This window comes from Xiphias gladius, chromosome 4 (assembly GCF_016859285.1).
Source record: "Xiphias gladius isolate SHS-SW01 ecotype Sanya breed wild chromosome 4, ASM1685928v1, whole genome shotgun sequence".
Taxonomy (NCBI): Eukaryota; Metazoa; Chordata; class Actinopteri; order Istiophoriformes; family Xiphiidae; genus Xiphias; species Xiphias gladius.
Window position 1 is genome coordinate 13,838,983 of NC_053403.1, and position 17,145 is coordinate 13,856,127.

At 39.9% G+C, this 17,145-nt stretch overlaps 1 protein-coding gene across 1 annotated transcript; it reads right to left on the reverse strand.

The window, feature by feature from the left end:
* Positions 1-3,486: 3,486 nt before the first annotated feature.
* Positions 3,487-11,583, reverse strand: blk (BLK proto-oncogene, Src family tyrosine kinase). Its single transcript, XM_040124926.1, has 14 exons — positions 11,480-11,583; positions 10,004-10,090; positions 9,737-9,833; positions 9,553-9,583; positions 9,050-9,143; positions 8,834-8,932; positions 8,594-8,697; positions 8,279-8,428; positions 7,756-7,908; positions 7,470-7,649; positions 6,694-6,770; positions 5,637-5,787; positions 4,548-4,679; positions 3,487-4,336 (listed from the first exon to the last, which is right to left on the reverse strand). The coding sequence occupies exons 3-14, from the start codon at positions 9,830-9,832 to the stop codon at positions 4,134-4,136; spliced, it is 1,470 nt and encodes a 489-aa protein (XP_039980860.1). The 5' UTR covers position 9,833; positions 10,004-10,090; positions 11,480-11,583; the 3' UTR covers positions 3,487-4,133.
* Between the last annotated feature and the right edge of the window lie 5,562 nt (positions 11,584-17,145).

The following is a 17,145-nucleotide window of genomic DNA, read 5'->3' on the forward strand; positions in this document are numbered from 1 at the left end:
ATGCTCCGCTATGTTCACCAACTATTCGCTAATGTTGTCTGTCTGCTGTTAAGTGCTTGGTTGGCAGCATACAGTTTATCAAAGCGCTCATTTGGTGCCTGATGCAGCTGGAATTGAATCAGAACAGTTAAGCTGCTGGTTGTTGAGTTATCTTCATATTTTTACTCTGAACCTTGACTGTGACTTTCTGTATGATCTTGTGCTGACTGACTGAGCTACACAGTTTTTCGTAATAGAGAAATGCTGTTTTGAATCGCACAGAGAAAAAAGAGCCTGAACTAATGTGTGTGCATTTCAAGAAAAATGAAAATAAAGCCCATTAAATTGGGTATTGTTTCCTGAATGAGAGACAAGAGGGATTGCTTCAGCTCTCTTTTCTTTCATAGTCTAAGTCAGAGAACAGATTCATTGTTTGTGTGTATGAGATAATTTCAGATAAAATGAAATTCACGAATCATGTGACACCTACAGTAGTTTACAAGCCCTAGTCCCCATCCTTCACTTTGCTAATGGACTTTACAGCTGCTCATTTTGCAAAATGTTTTTTGTGGACATCTTCTATCACCGTTTCAAGAGCCCTCACATCTATTGGACCAAACACTCTTGATTGATGGACTCAATTAATTTAAAGGCATCAAAGCCCAAGAGAGAAAACATGTTTATGAGGAGCATAATGCCAACTGAACACCATTGAAAACAGCAACATTACTGAGAGATGAAAGCGCATCTCTTTTCATCTGTGACAATGGGCTCGTTTTTACCCCAGAGGCCGGCGTGGGGTTATCCTCACAAGATGCTAATGATGTGTTGCCTTCTGCAGGGATCAGTCATCAATCTGCGTACAAGCCACCGTTTCCCGTCATTATCCCTCCAGGGCAGCAGTGGTGAACAGAGGGAAGGGGAGACGGTGATTGGGCCTCCCAACCTTTACCCCACATGTCTTGTTATCTTGTGTTAGTATCATGGCTCATTTCAAGGTGAGCTGCTTATCAATCATATTAAAGTGTGATACTTACAGTATTAATGGCAGTTCCTTCAAGCTGATGTTATGTTCTGTGCCTGTGGGGTAGCTCCTGAAAACCATGATCAAATATTAGCTGCATCCCTTAACGTCTACGGTATCTTGCACTGAACTAAGGTATGAAAAGTTTCGGTGCATGCACAACACATGGATTCTCAGGACATTTGATATATAATCCACCACTGATCCTGTAATATTTGGTTATGCTGCCAGAGGTAAACAGCAGAATCAGCAAAGAAAAATGCGAAAATTAATAGAGGTGCGACAAGAAAAAACATTAAAGCAGGCAGGGTATTTCAGTCATAATTGTTCCTTTTGAGGCCTCCAACTTCACCAAAATTTAAATTAAAGATCATTTGCTCTTCATAAATGTCTGCTAGCACACAAACAAACACACACACACACACCCACACGCAAAAAAGAAACAATATTGATTTTAGATGCAAAGAAAGCCAGACAACTAGACAGATAAGGTGTAAATGAATACAGATAACTGCGATAGGATCAGTGCGTGCCAGGGTGGCTCAGTGGTTTGTACCACTACTGTAGTTGTTGAGGCCACCTTGCAGGATATGTGAGGTTGTGCACAGTTGGACACTTCAGCACATAGCAGTGGGTTTGATGGCAGACCGAAATATGATTTATGAGGAATTTGTGACTGTGTCTACGAGCTATGTGTCTGTGGTGAATGTTGCATCCAAGCTCAGTATTCAGTGAAAACACTATACGTTTAAAGAGAACTTAAATGATTTGCATCTGGCTGGGGACCTTGGTTGCGTGTCATCTCCTATCTCCCTATCTCCCCTCATTTCCTGTCATGAAATGGCATAAAATGTCCAAAACAGGATTTAACAACTGAAATATTTATTTTAAATATGATGCACAACGTTGGCTTTATGGTAATATGTAATTTGAAGTACCATTATACAGATTGCTTTGAATTTGAATGAATGAAATTTGACCCCCTAACAGTACCCCTGTCAGGGATACTCTGGATTGGAGACATTTTCTAATCTGTCTTGATTGTGCAGAAGCTCCAGTATTCTACTATCCTCAGAAATCATTAGCAGCACAGCAGTTTAATTGCAGTCTACAATGTGATACATCATGCGAGACTGTGTAACACTGACCTCTGCAGGGTTGCAGTGGTATAGTACCTGAAACACCAACTTTTTCTTTGGACAATTTTCTTCATTTGACATTTCAGACTTTTCCTTACTAACATGTAGGGATTTATCTTTTTTCTTTGCATTGTCAAGAAAAGGAAAAGGAAGCACAGGACTATGGGGAATAATTAATTTCCATAACTGAACACCACGGGCGTTGAATACTCTAAAATGACATTAAAATGTCTTTGCTGGTATTCATAAGAAAGATTGATATCATAGAGATTGCCAGTGTTTCAGTTATCTGATGTTGGGATGGATTTAATGGAATTAATGTGTCCTGCAGGAAATTAAAGAAGCTGCACTTGCAAACATGTGATGCATGTCCCTCCTGTTGTTGTCAGTTGGAAAGTCTCCAAAGTGTATGTATATTTCTAAAGACATCCCTAATCTCACACGAATTAAAATGTTTTTTAATCGCTAGTATGGCCCGTGCTGTTGATACAACAGGGAAACTGGCCAGTGACTCATAAAATCTACATCATGTCACGTGTTAAACTCACTCATGACGTTGTTGTTAGACGTATGGCGGTTAACACTCAGTGTGATGACGCAGCATCTTGTGTTTGTATTTGTGTGTACTACCGATAGTCTATATTTTTTAGATTTCTTTCTCTTCTCATTCACAGTATGTTAAATGACATAAAAAGCCTCTTTCTCCCTCACAATTCAAAGGCGCTTTATTGACCATATCAAGAGAAACACTTTCTTCAGAATGTCTCTCAACCACCAAAATAACCAAAACATGTTTTCCAGCGTACAAAAATGTGAAGACCTCAACAAATTTTTGTGTGTGAGCTCGTTCTTGCTGTGTGGCATTTGAGGAACGCTGACTCACGCTTCCTGTTTCCGGTCCGTTCAGGAAATGGCGGAATTTAACCCCTGGCTGCTGCGGCCACCCCACTCTCTTATCTTCAAGATACTGTCTGAGCCCCCTAGGGGGTGGTTTAGTCAAAGGATGAAACCCACTGTAATTTAGTAAAGTCGGTTGCTTTTGAAAGGCTTCCTGTACGCTGCTGTAGTCTCTCACACTTTGTACTGAAGGAAACATGTATATTGTAAAGTTAATGATTTATCTTCGAGTCTCTATCACTCATCTCACTGTTGCAATTTCCTCCTTTAGCCTTCCTTTATGTTTCAACTTTATTCAAAGTGAAATTGACCCATGACTGTCATTTTGTCGCCACGCTGCAAAAGTGATTATGTGTGATTATGTTTGTATATCACATCCTGTGCGTGCAAACCCTCTTTATTTGTTACACCACTATTAAAATAATTGGAATGAAATACATTTCTAAATAATGTAAATATTTTATTTACAAAAAACATTTATGCAAATATAAATTCTCCTTTGAAAGGCCATTTCTTTATATATCCACTGAATTACTAAAGGAATTAAAAAAGTGCTAAGTATTGTGCATGTCATCTCAGGCTGCTCGTTTCTGTACCATGGAAAAATTGAATCCGTAACTTTACCTGTGTTGACTTCTGCGGGTCCTAATGCCTTTTTATATCATGCATGTACTGTATTTGTATTTCCATATTTCTATTTATCCATCATTTATCAGTCTTAATTATGTCTCCTCATACTCCATGGCTGTCAACAAGAATGGGAGCCATCGATGGCAGGAGTACAGTCAGGATGATAAAACCGTGCATTGAAGTTCTGAATGTTTTCTTTCTGACTTTGACATGTTTTCAGATGTTCTTACAGTAGCTGATAGACAGAAGAAGCCATAAATAGTAATTATATTAACCCAGAAGGTAGGTGTAAAAAAATGTGTCCCTTTTGAAATGATAAAAAAATAAATTGTATCAGTCATAAAGTTGTTTGGATGGTCCTCTATCCATTCAAGCCTTACTTTTATATTTTCCTTTTTTTTTTTTTTTTTTTTTTTTGGTGTTGCCTTTCGGTTATGAGTAGGAAACATTTCCTTTTTCTTTAATCATGGCTGCATCTCATATTGTCCCTCCGTGGCGATAAAAAAGTCGTTGAGAGTGTTTTGCAGAAATTCAAAGGTTGGCCGGTCCTCAGGCCTCTGCCTCCAGCACGTCATCATAATGTCGTAGAGTTCCTCGGGACAGCCTTCCGGAGACGGCATCCTGTACGATCTGTCCAGGCTCCTGATCACCTCCGGGTTGGTCATCCCTGATTGGGACAAAGAAAAATGCAGCTAGTGTGGGATTATAATTCACTTTTAGTAATGGTATTTTTCAGTGTACAAATAAATAGCAACACAACATTTGTATTAGTTTCTATACAATTATTCGACTGTACACAATATATACAATGTATTGTGAGTGTTCTGAAGCACAATACAGTTGTTGTTTTTTTTAAATTTATTTCTAATGTCCTGTACCTGGGTAGGGTATCCTTCCATAGGTAACTATTTCTGTCAGGAGGATCCCAAAGGACCAGACGTCTGACTTGATGCTGAATGTGCCAAAATTGATGGCCTCTGGAGCCGTCCATTTGATGGGAAATTTAGCACCTAGTTGTCAGAAAGAGGGTGAGAAAAAAAGCAAAGGGAAACTGTGTTATTGGCTGGTGACTAGTGTGTGTGTGTGTGTGTGTGTGTGTGTGTGTGTGTGTTTACATAAACATTTTTACAAGGGTAGTTACATCTTTAATCTCTCTGGTTGTATTTGTCCCTTTTTTGTTGCAATGCTGGCAAATTTAGATTTACAGGATTTTTGCAGCAATGTGAATAAAAAACCACCTGACTCAAGTTACCATACCTTGAGTCAGGTATTTAATTCACTGGATTGGCTAAAAACCGTCTGGTCATTTTGTCAAAAAATGGTTTCTCAGTTGGATGTCTCAAAATCTACTACACCACAATATATGTTGCTAGTTGTATCAAAATATAAAATTACATAATTTGTTTGTAGATTACATTTACAAGTAAATGATCATGATACAAGATTTTATCCATTTCGCCCACTGCTATTCCTCTACACTATGGCATACGATGGAATTTGCATTAGAACCACAACGTGTTGTCAGAACGGTTAAAATAATGTGCGTCTAATTTGAGGATTTAATTGATGAATTCCGAGCCGTCGCCATCGTTGAGGATTCTGCAGTCATGTCCTCCTTATTTTTTCAGGGAATTTTTGGGGGTTTCAGCAACCTCGGGGGAGGTGACATTCTATAATCAAAAATGTACATGTGTTGGGTATTTTATTATATTAATGTAATGTGATGTAATTTAGACCTTCATGTTGCCGGAAAAGGGAAATTTCACAGAAAATACAATTTAACAGTTAACTTGATAGATACAACAAGAAAAATAAGAAATAAAAAATGTAGAGACCTTTTTTTTTTTTTTGGGGTCCGGTCAAAATTGCTTGAGAGGGTTGAGTGTGTGCTAGGGGATGTCTACAATCCGGGCTATGGCCATGGACACATTTATTGTCCGATGTTTGTAACACTGCGCGTACTGTACCTTCCTGAGCCGTGTATTCGGACTCGATGATCCTGGCCAGGCCAAAGTCTGCTATCTTGCAGTGCAGGGTCTCACTGACCAGTATGTTGGCCGCACGCAGGTCTCGGTGGATGTAGTTCTTCCGCTCGATGTATGCCATGCCTTCAGCTATCTGTCGCATGGAAGGACCAGGGAAGGAACATTGGGAACAGCATTTTCGGTTTATCATCAGATCAAATGCAAAATCAGAAAATATTTATTAATATATTAATTTGTCACGAGAATTTAGATAATTTCACTTGAAATACATCATTTTTAGAAACACACTCAATCCGTAGAATAAATGCAGATTTTGTACTGATAATTTGTGTCTATTTTCTCTGGTCAGTGTGTACAGTGGTCGAGCACATGCAGTAGTGCAGCTACACTATGTGTGTATATCTATGTGTGAATACTTGTGTTTACGTGTATCGTAATGGCAGCAATGTGGGTTTAACAGGATGTGCCAACTCTCAGGAAGTGAGAATGCTTTTTTGGAGGGGCAAGAGTTCTGGGGGAGCTCACTGTGGGTGGAAAAATAGCATGATTTCCTGTCCGGATGTTAATAATTGACGTAGGGCGAGGCTTTGAGCCAGACAAGCAAAAGCCCCACTACAGAAACCACACAGCTACTGCTGACAGTTTCCATGTGTATTAACATCCTGACTGGTTTCAAAGTCTACACTATAGCAGATGCTCAAAGTCTTACTGTAGAGCAACTAGTGTATATAAATAGACTTTGAGGTCAGAAATAATGCTAGTGTTTTATTTCTCACAGACAATGTAAAAATCTTTGAATTAAATACTAATGTCATATAGTTGTAAACAACCGCAGTAGCAATAAAAAAAAAACAAAAAAACAGAACAAAACAAAATTAGAACAACAAGAATTACAGAAGCACACAAGTGTAAAAAAAAAAAGCTTCTTAGCTGATCCTCTGAGAAAAAGCTTTACTTTTATCACAGAGAGGTGTGAGGTAACCGTCTGATGAAAATGTACAAGATACAAATCGGAAGATTACAATCGAAAGTTTCCCACCTGTGCTGACATGTCTATCAGCTTGTTGAGCTTTAGCATTCTTCCCTTGTCTGTTTTTAGAAAGTCCAGAAGACAACCTGCGAATGAGAAAAGGAGAATTCATATGATGGTGTTGCGGTTGTGCCTTTGCATGTTATTAAGCAGTAAGGCTACAGTTATCGATTTTTAAGGCTCTAGCAGCTAGAAATAACAACGCAAACACCTATTCTGTGTAATAGTTGGTAGAGTTTTGTGTTAATCTTTGAATCTGCAGTTAATAATGCACAGATTCATTTGACTCCCTCACTAGAAACTTTATTACGGAATCAAGTCCAATACAATAACACCTCATACTATAGACTCAAAAAACCATGGAATTGAATCAACGGTCTGATAGTCACTCAAAGTGAATATTATAGGCTTCACAAACGTAGTTTTCTATTTCTTGGATTTAATAGCATCAAAATATCAAACATTCTCTGGTTCTCATTTGTAAGGATTTGCTCCTTTTCTTTGTCCTGTGTCATAGTATATTGAAAATGTTTGGGATTTGAAGATGTCACCTTGGGTTTTAGGAAACGGTGATGGGCATTTTTTTAATATATGCTGACATTTCATAGACTACGTAGAGAAAATAATCACCAGATTAATCCATAACGAAAATAATCGTTAATTTCAGCTGGATATCTTGGTGTGCATTTAATAAGTGTTTGAGAAAGGACTGATGGTAGTAAACTGAATGGTTTGTCCATACTTTCATATGGGGCACCCACGCACCCCTTTTTTCTGCGGCTCACCATTGACCATGAACTCGGTGACAATGAGAATGGGCTCCTTCGTGACCACGGCATGGAGGTGCACCAGTCGTTCATGCTGAAGCTGCTTCATCAGGTTGGCCTCCTGGAGGAAGGCCTCAGGCTCCATCGTTCCCTCTTTTAACGTCTTGATAGCAACCTTCTGGGTGTTCTTGTAGTAACCTGCAGGAAGAATCACAGCAGGGTGCTTACAGTAACGCGCTGTTCTTTACTGTCTTGATTTATAAAATGTCTCCGATGGCGGGCTTTGTTAGCAGCGTCCTCTCACCCATCCACACTTCTCCAAACTGCCCAGCTCCCAGCTTCTTCACCAGTTTCAGCGTCTCTCTAGGAATCTCCCATTCATCGTGTCCCCACGGCTGCTGGGGAGCCTTGGGCTTACAGGGAGCGTACAGTCGCTGACACAAACCGTCAGCTGTACCTGCCACCAAATGTGATACATGCAAATATAATGAACAGTGCTTTTTACCTGCTTTCTTTGCTGTTGTGCTAAATATAGTTTTTAGTGTCATTTTATCTGAAGTTTGTAAATTGCTGTGCATTGGCAGCCTTTTCTATAGTTTTGGCCTTCTTATCTTGTGGTTTAGTCACAGAAGTGGAAAGACTATCACTCCTCTCAAACAGGAAATGCACAACGCTTCACAAAGGTCTAACGTTTCAATGCAGACATCTTATTAGGAGATGTTAAAAAACCTGTGGATAGACCTGCTTCTTTTTAAATGATTTAGGTCTAAAAAAAATGTCAACAAGCTTTTACGGGTGGATGCACTATATTTCTGTCTATTACTTACGGCTGTAGTATTTAACCAGTTCCTGTAGGGTTGGGAACGTGCTGGAAGGAGAGATGTAGTAGCCACCTTTGTCCAGACAGCGGATCTTGTAGTGTTTCACCACATCTCCTTGTTCTGGTAAGTGATCTCTGACTGACAGTGAGAAGGAGCCTAAAAGAAAAACAAATGGCCTCTACAGTTACACCTAGGGTTTAATACTTGAACAGTTTTAAAATTGGGCAGGTTCCCTCGCTTCTGTGTGGGCCTTCCAGAGAGGCGTTGCCGCTGAAATTCTGATTTGTGGCATGATCACGAGAAGAGACTGGCGGGAGTCACCTTTACAAGTCTCGCTCTCTCGAACTAGAAAGGCACCCGGTTTATTTCCAGGGGCCAAAAGCAGTCGCTCAGTCTCCCTCCGACTCAAGTCCTTGAAAAACCACCTACAGAGGAGAGAACAACTATATAAACACGTATACAAATCTAATTAAAATTCCATAAAACTTCATTGCAGTGCTGAGTTTCATCTGCCAGGTTGTCTGATAATAACTTGTGGTGTGTTCGAATTTGCTTGCTTACTTTTCCACCTCCAGCGTATCGGCTCTGGCTACATAATTACATGGTATGAAACCCTCCTGTCCAGTCACCAACGATTTAGCCAGCCACCATTCTCCATTTCTACAAACAAGACAATCATGGCATATCATTTTCATTTCTTCATGTTAGAAGTACCGAGTAATATGTTCCACTACTGCTGGGTACGTACTGTATAGTAGGGACTATGAAGAGACTTACTCTTGTAAAACCTTAAGCTTGTCTCCCTTCTTGAAAGGTAGATCACTGTCATTGTTCGCTTTGAAGTCATGTTGTGCCACAAACAGAGTGTCATCTGAAGTCGAGTAGAGCAAACGAGTGAGTTCGAGAAGTAATTGCTCTTTACAGCGGTTCATTCATGTTTTTAAAAAGTTTTTTATTTTTCTTATGGCCTGCATTTCTGGGCATAATACTGTGTTCCCAGTTAAAACAACTGTACTCAAAGTACTGCGTTACCGTCCTTCTCTAAGCTACGATAATTCTGGAGTTCTTACGCTGTCCGTAACATTAAAATTACGTCTCTCGTGAATAATCTCATCTTTTCCCCAGAAGGGAACAGAGGAAATCCAACTGAGATTTCAATCGCTAAATGTTGCCTCCTCTTATGGCTGCTCATGTCTCTGAGCACAGCAACATTCGGATACATAAATGCAGGCCAGTGTTTCAGCAGAAAGTTTGTTGTGCGAGTTGCGTTCCGTGATTACCATTATCCGAATAGGCTTGTCCACTTTGTGCCTAAAGAACAGGGGGGAAAAAAATGTTTTAATATCCAAAGTGAGCAGTAAGTCAATTAAAGAGACTTTGCCAAATAATGTAAAGTCTGTCTTCTAGATTAGTTTCAAAATACTTTAGTTTGTACTTAGTTAAAGTGAGAAAAGCTCTACTTACTATGTGATTCAGTGTGTGCGAGGCCTGAGAGTTGTATTTCCCTTTGTAGAACTTGCCCTCGTTTACTTGTTTCTGGCCACTGCAAGTGCAGCCCATCCTGAGTATATAATGGTTACCTTCTTCAGTTACACCGCACACTACTAACAAGATTTACTTAATATAAAATTACAGCACATGCTTCATAACGTCATCAAGTACTACCCCCCACGCCAGGTGCTAGCTAAGAGCCCCAGCTAGGTACAGCGTGTTCATTTTCTGTGCCCTCACCTGATAAGGCAGATGAGCTTTGCTGAAGCTGCTTTCAGTCGCCACTCCTCCCACTGCAGGGCCTGGGCTGTGAGTTCATGCTCGGGGCTGAAAATGAATTAAACTCACTCAAAATTGCCAAATTGAACAGTGGAGAGTCCCTTAAGTTTTTATCTTATTTACAAGTGCGCTCGTGACTTAACAGCCTCATATGTGGAAGTTGAAAATATGTTTACAGCTTTGTATGGTATCATTTGCATGTACAATTTAAGATACAGCCACATGGTCTTGTCAGAGTTAATAATAGAGGATAAATAGAGTGCTAAAAATAACTGACAAGAGCCTGATGTAGAAATTTGCAGTCAACGGTCTTCAACGTGAAAGCGTCGTGTTTTTCATTTACGGTTCGCTCATTACTACAGTTTCTGATCTGTTTGAAGAGGTGCTCCTATAAAATGTTTGTGTTAAAACTTTTAAATAGCCGATGAATTTAAAAAAAAAAGTTACACTGCTCATCATGAGAGTCCTAAGAATAGTTGTAAGAGCCAATTTCAAAATTACCTGCATGTGAATATTGGGCACCTAAAAGAGATGTTTATCGATGTTTATCGAGTTCATGCTTGTACATGCAAATTGGCAAGTCCAAATGTCAACGTTTTCACATTGGCCAACAAAACCAAAACCTCCCGGTGTCCAGTATGGAGGTCGGACTTCATGCTTTAGTCCCATTTTTGTTTTTTTTTGTCTCACAGTTCGTTGAATGACATTTGATGTCAGCATTTATGTGTTAGCACTGTAACAGGAATGATGGAAAATGATCATGTTTTAATTATGCCAAAAAGTCACACATGAAACTCAAGATTATCTTTAAAAAGCAACTGTCATGATGAAAATCCTCGCGCCTTTATTGCCTACACTGTCTAATGATGCGAAACTAAAACTGTAGTGGTAATATTATAAGTGGAAGTCACACTGCTGTTGAGCGGTGTCAAACTTTCTATAATCGTTATTTAGCCTATATTTAAATGTAAGTTTATACCCTGAAAAACTGGTCATTTCAAGGAAAATTAACTTTATATTTACTGACCTTTTCTGTAGCATGAATCTTTCCGTCAGGCTTTTTTCACACAATCTAGGAATTTTATTTCTCTTAGTCAAAATTTATTTTCCTGTTTAAAATGCTGCTACTTTGTAAGTGCTTGTGTGATAAACACTATGTTTACATGTGTTTTTTGTCTCCAAATAATTTCTAAAAATGTTCTGTTATGATTATCACTAACTTTTTGGCATGCCCGTTAAAGTCTATTTGCGTTCGACTGTCAAGTATTTCATTTTTTTCCGGCTAAAACATTCTAACAGTGTACGGCATTATTAAAATCACTCCTTTTGATTCTAAAATGTTCTCTACTTGGTATGATTGTTCATTTTACCACCATAACATTACAGTATTTGTGTCAGTCAACTGCATTGTGAGATAATTATACAGCAAATAAATACCTTGACCTTGTCCCCCAGGCTTGTGTTGTCAAAAGTACTCCAGATGCAAAATGTCTTCCTTATTGAAAAGCAAGCGCTTGTCAGTATATCACTCTCACTCGCTCATTTTGGTTTTGAAAGTTTCTCTCTCTCTTTTGTTCTCTCTCGCTCTGTTTTTTTTTTTTTTTCTTCGTCTCTCTCTCTCTCGCAGTAAAGACCAGGGCCTCCCCTGGGGGTCTACACTGACTTAACCGTAAAAAGATAGCACTGTATTTACTTTATCCGGTAAATCCCTCTCTTGCCCCTGTTGCAGATCCTCTAACAAAACAGCACAGAGAAAAACCTGCTGGTTAAACTTCAGTTAGTTAACTTCCACCAAATCTTCAATTGGTTAATGAGTGAAATGAATGAATGCCATTTATCTTCAGTCTTCTGACTCACAAATGTATCACAACTAACATCGGATTTATTGATCGGATCACAAAGAAGAGGAAGTTTATTAGGGTAATTGGTATGGACGGCTGTATTTCGAAATGTGTTGGTGGACAGTCCGTAATTTGTGTGTTACATAGAACTATGATCTTTTTTTTTTTTTTAAACTGCAGGTCATCGTGCATATTAAATGAGATCTGCACTGGTGAGTGTATGGGGTTGAGTGCTGAATACTGTGCAAGAGAGAGAGCACAGTTTCCATGACATATTTCTCAGTTCCTCTGGGGTTCGGTTCCTCTCTGTTGTTTATCTCTACAAATCGTCCTTGCAGCTTAGAAAACCGTGATGCATGTTTACGGTAGAGTAGTACAGTAAAGCAGTACACATTCTCGCCACAAGATGGACTGGTGAACTGTTGGTGAGACCCTCTAATTGAGAAATAGGATTGGAGTATGTGCTCACGGGAAGAAGGGAAGTATTTTCCTCGTGTACCTGTGCAGGGTCAAAGGTTGTACGTGTTATTGCAGTGTTAATTCTTCCTGTGCCACATCTGCAAATGATGTTTATCCCATTTTTTTCAGCCTTTTCTAAAATAAGTGAGTGTATGCCTTACTTCCTCATCCTTCTTTCCTTGCGACCCTCCTTTTACCTCCAGCATATCGCCCGCTGACCACAAACTGGAACGTAATGTAAGTAGGACTGTATATTACACACGCAGTTTCAATCTGATGCCAAGTAATACTGGGGCTGGTTCACCAGAATCAATAGAGATACTGTTACTTTTTATTATTAAGAGCTGCTACTGTACTGTGAATGGGTAAAGACAACATTGATGGACCACCTGTGAGTATTTTATTACCACCAATGATATAGGAAGCATGACGTTTTTCTTTTCATTGTGCTCCGTCAGTTACTTGGTCAAATGCATATTAATACACGAGATCATTTTTAATGGTAAAAAACAAGTGTCTGTGGTGTGACTTATACATGCAACAGATCCATTTTTGTGTTGGTATTTCTTTTTGGTAAGACTTTGTGTCGTAGTATACTTCAGGTATCAAAATACCCATCCCTACTTTTAGTGCTCTTTGAGGAGGACTCTTAAAAGCCCAACGGGGTTTCTTGCCCCTTCTGCACACGTGCTTTGATTTGTATCTTTGTTTTAACGTTTCTTTCAATGAACCTTCAATAAACACTCTTCCCGACTAGCATTGTGTTCAAAGTCTGTGTGTTGACTCTGTACTTACCTCCAGAAGCATTAAGGAGTCCATGGTTGAAGTTTAAGTGACTGTAGAGTGTCTGGTTGCTGAAGTTCCCCAAAGTTGACACTAGATGGCGTAGAAAGTCACATTTTATTCCCTGACTCTCCTGAAGTAGGCCCCTGGTGGTTTTCAAGACACTGTGCCAGCTTTTCCCCAAAATCATGCCATTTCTATTAATAGATAGCCTTTACATCGACCTCCTTATATAGAACATTTTTATTGTGTAATGCTTGAATGTCTGTATCTGTTGCAGAGGACGGTGTGCAGATGTGAACACAGATGCAGCCTGTCACACGGGGGGAAAAAAAAAAAATTGCAAGCTGATTTGTGGTCAATCTATCAAAGTTTAACAGTGCGTTGTTTTTTCACACCGCACAGCGGAGTTAACCAGGTCTTTCCTATTCTCACCACAAAATGCCACTGAGGGGGGAATTCACACATCTCCTATAGACAATAAACTCAAAAAAAATATGTCCTGGAGTTATCTAGCTCTATGACCCTTTTGTTTCTCGTTTGATGCTCTCACACCATTAATTGTTATTAAGAATGAATCAAAGAACTTTGCAAGGAAGATATCATTCACAGTATGTTGTAACCTATAAGTGCAGGGAACAATAAATCTTACAGCACCGGAAATGTTTGTTTCCTATGGGGGGCTTTATACAACACGCAACGTGGGGATATTACTCTCTGGGCAACACTTCACAGGTTTTTGTTTGGACCACCTGTGCTGTGCTGTAGTTCTCTGAAGGAACAACCTCCCTTCACTGTACATACACCAACACAAACACACACACACACACACACACACACACACACACACACACACACACACACACACACACACACACAGGCTGCAGGTGCATGCTGAATGTTATTGAGTGCGTCCTGGTTACTAACTGCTGTTTCTCTTTATACTCCCTTCTTCTGGTTTTCCATCAGCCCTTGTTTTCTTCCCAGGGCTTGGCGGATGCTTGTGTACAGCTCTGTTGGGGTCCCCAGACATTGCATCCTGCCTGCAGAAGGGTCATAAGTGGCCCCACAGGATAACCTGAACAACGGTGGGAAAGAAAGGGAGCGTGGGTCTCCTTTAGTATCGCGGTCCTGGCCACCTCTGTGCCAAAAGCATATGTGCTGCCAATAGCTGCTTTCAGCTCCTATTATTAATGTGAGTGTGCACTGCGTGTGACTGAAGAGGTCTGTACATGTGCTTATGTGAGTGTTTCAGATTTGTGTGTGGAGGTGTGTGGCAAAGCTGAACATTTATCATATTAAACATGACGATTAGAAATGTAATATTTAGTAGAAGCTGTATTGTAAGTACTCAGCCAGTGTTGTTTCAGGGTTTGTCAAAGCTTTGATTTACTCACACTCACACACACACACACACACACACACACACACACACACTCTCACGAATCAACACAAGCACACACTTTCCTCAATTCTGATCCCCCTCTACATCACAAGAGGCCCCTCTTTGACTTCCTGTCTGTGTGGGAACCATTTCTATCCTCTGTCACACATGGAGCTAGAGAAGGTCTTGCTCCTGCATTTGCCTTAAAAAGATAAAGTGATTGTCAGTAAACAAGGAACAATTGAACCCCCTCCATGTATTCAACAGGCACTTCTGCCGTTCCTCCGGGACGCTCATGACTTTCGGAAGAGCTTCACTCATCCTACTTCTAATTACCTCCATTAGACTGACAGCACAGCAGACACCGAGCGCACTGGGGTAACCCCCATTGTAGCTTAATTTTGTGGGATTTAATGCAATGGCAGTTTTCTTATATGTTTTTCTTATTTGTGCTTCGTAACTGCCATTACTATGATACCCTAAAGTGCAAAAGCCTGCGTTTCCCCTGTTAAATGGTACTTGTCACACTCTTTGTTCAAAACACACATCTGCAGTTGGGATTTGTAGTAATGTAGTTGGGAGTAAACCTATGCAGCTGTTCCAGAGGCAAGTTGCTCTGAGGTAAACATGGCTGCGGGAAAGCCCCTTATTATTGTGCTCCGGATGATGTTCCTCACTCTTCCAGTGTTTACCGTGGAAATAACTCTGTGCCAGCAAGCAGGTGCTTCCTCAAAAAACGCTTTGCTTTTCCAGAAGATTTGAGGATTAGATTCATCTGGCCAAATCAAACATTAGTGAAGCATTATTATGAAAGAGGTTAGGATAACTATTGATAAGAGGCATAGTATTAAACTGATACGGTTTTTTGCCACTTTTTTGATTTCAGCAATAGCCTTAATGATTACTGTACACATTTCCTCCTTGAGGAACCATGTCACAATATTCTCACAGCGGACCTGCTTTCGCATGAATGTGACCCTCCAGCTTCTTGAACCTGCAGACGTAACTCTGGGCTACGCGAGCCTATTTATTTGACACTGGACTTTATTACTACTGTACTTATTAAACATCAGAAGAGAGAGGAATTTTTCAGTGGAAACAATAATCTGGGAGGCAAAATATAGAACAAGCACAGTAAGACCATTCCTAATGCCAAAGGAATGAAAATGTAATTCCTTACACCCTTTACACATCCGTGCTCCACCTATCCAGGTGTGTTCAAATTGCCTGATCAGACTAGTTTGGTGAGTGTACGTCCCGACATGGCTTCTTTAACCTGACTGGCAAGTGATTAAAAAAAACACCTGTTTGGATGTGCAGGCCTTAAAATGCGAAACCACCTTTGGAATTACAAAATATAAGTTAAATTTAAAAAAAAAAAAAAAAAAAAAAATCTTAAAGCTGTTTTCAGTTCATCACTAAAGATCAGAAGAAATACAAAACAAGCTAAAATAAAGACCTTACATGTTATTGATTGGATTGTAAAGTTTTTTTTTTTTTTTTTTAGCTAGCCCGTAGATTACCTGCTCTTCCGGCAGACATGTAGCAACATTGTCCTCCCACCGGAGTCATTTTTTTTGTAACAAGATGAAGGTAAGTCCAATAGTCACTTATAGTTTAGTTCCACAGTCTCCACCCCACTCCTGAGGACAACATTTGGGTGTTATAGCTCCTACATATTTGACTTTCTTCAGCAGCGACCTTATGGGCTAAATCTGTATGCCAGGCATATGGCCCTAGAAAAGAGTGCACATTGGGTTTTTTTTTTTTAGCAAACAGTTGCCTCCTGCTGCTGGAAATGGGTTGATGAGACGGGTAAGATTTAACCCTAGAGTAAATTTTCCTAAGCTAAGCTAAACTACTTCTCCTAACTACTGGCAACAAGCACACTGCACTCCACATGCTTCACTTCTGAGTTAAAGTATTCCTTCAACTTCCAGGGCGAAGTAGTGGACTGTTGCATGCAGGCAACGCAGGCTGTAAGATGTTTTTGTCTCAGCGCGAAAGCTTGGGAAGAGAGGCCTCACTGTGGCGTTACGCAGTCAATCAGAGTGACACCAATTATGTATGTCACATGACCACAAGAGACTGCAAATGGAAACTCCGAGAGGGGCACATCCATCAGCTCTTATCTACTGGGGCTCACTGTAGAGAGAAAATGAATGAAGTCTCAAACGCCCGCATCACGCACCAGGCCTATCACCAGAAGTTGATCGTACTTGTGTAGGCGCTATCTCTTTTGCTTTAAACTAGTTCAGCAAACGGTAAAGACTCAAGTGACCTTTAATTATTGTTCTTCCACTGCTGTGCGTGAGGTTACCATAGCCCTCCAAAAAAGAAGCGATCAAGTCCTCAACATTACTCCCGTAGCAGATACTGATCATTTGCATTTTAGGGAATTTTACACACAGTTTCTTTTTCTATGGAATTTTTTGTGATTGTGGTGAATTGGATTATGGATTATGATTAGCCATTTTGATTGGTTGTGATTCTGTTCATAATATACTTTTTTTGGGGGACATATTTACATCTATGGTAGGTAGTGTTCAATCTGATCTTTGATAACACTGAAACACTGATATTTAAATAGTATATTATTAGCTTATTGGCTTTGTGTGTATGAATGCAATACTTAC

Coding starts and splice junctions, on each gene's coding strand:
- blk (XM_040124926.1), bottom strand. CDS start 9,832: ATGGGCTGCACTTGCAGTGGCCAGAAACAAGTAAACGAGGGCAAGTTC. Junction 8,933..9,049: donor AAGCTTAAGGTTTTACAAGA/GTAAGTCTCTTC, acceptor TCTTGTTTGTAG/AAATGGAGAATGGTGGCTGG. Junction 6,771..7,469: donor CACCGAGTTCATGGTCAATG/GTGAGCCGCAGA, acceptor TCTCATTCGCAG/GTTGTCTTCTGGACTTTCTA.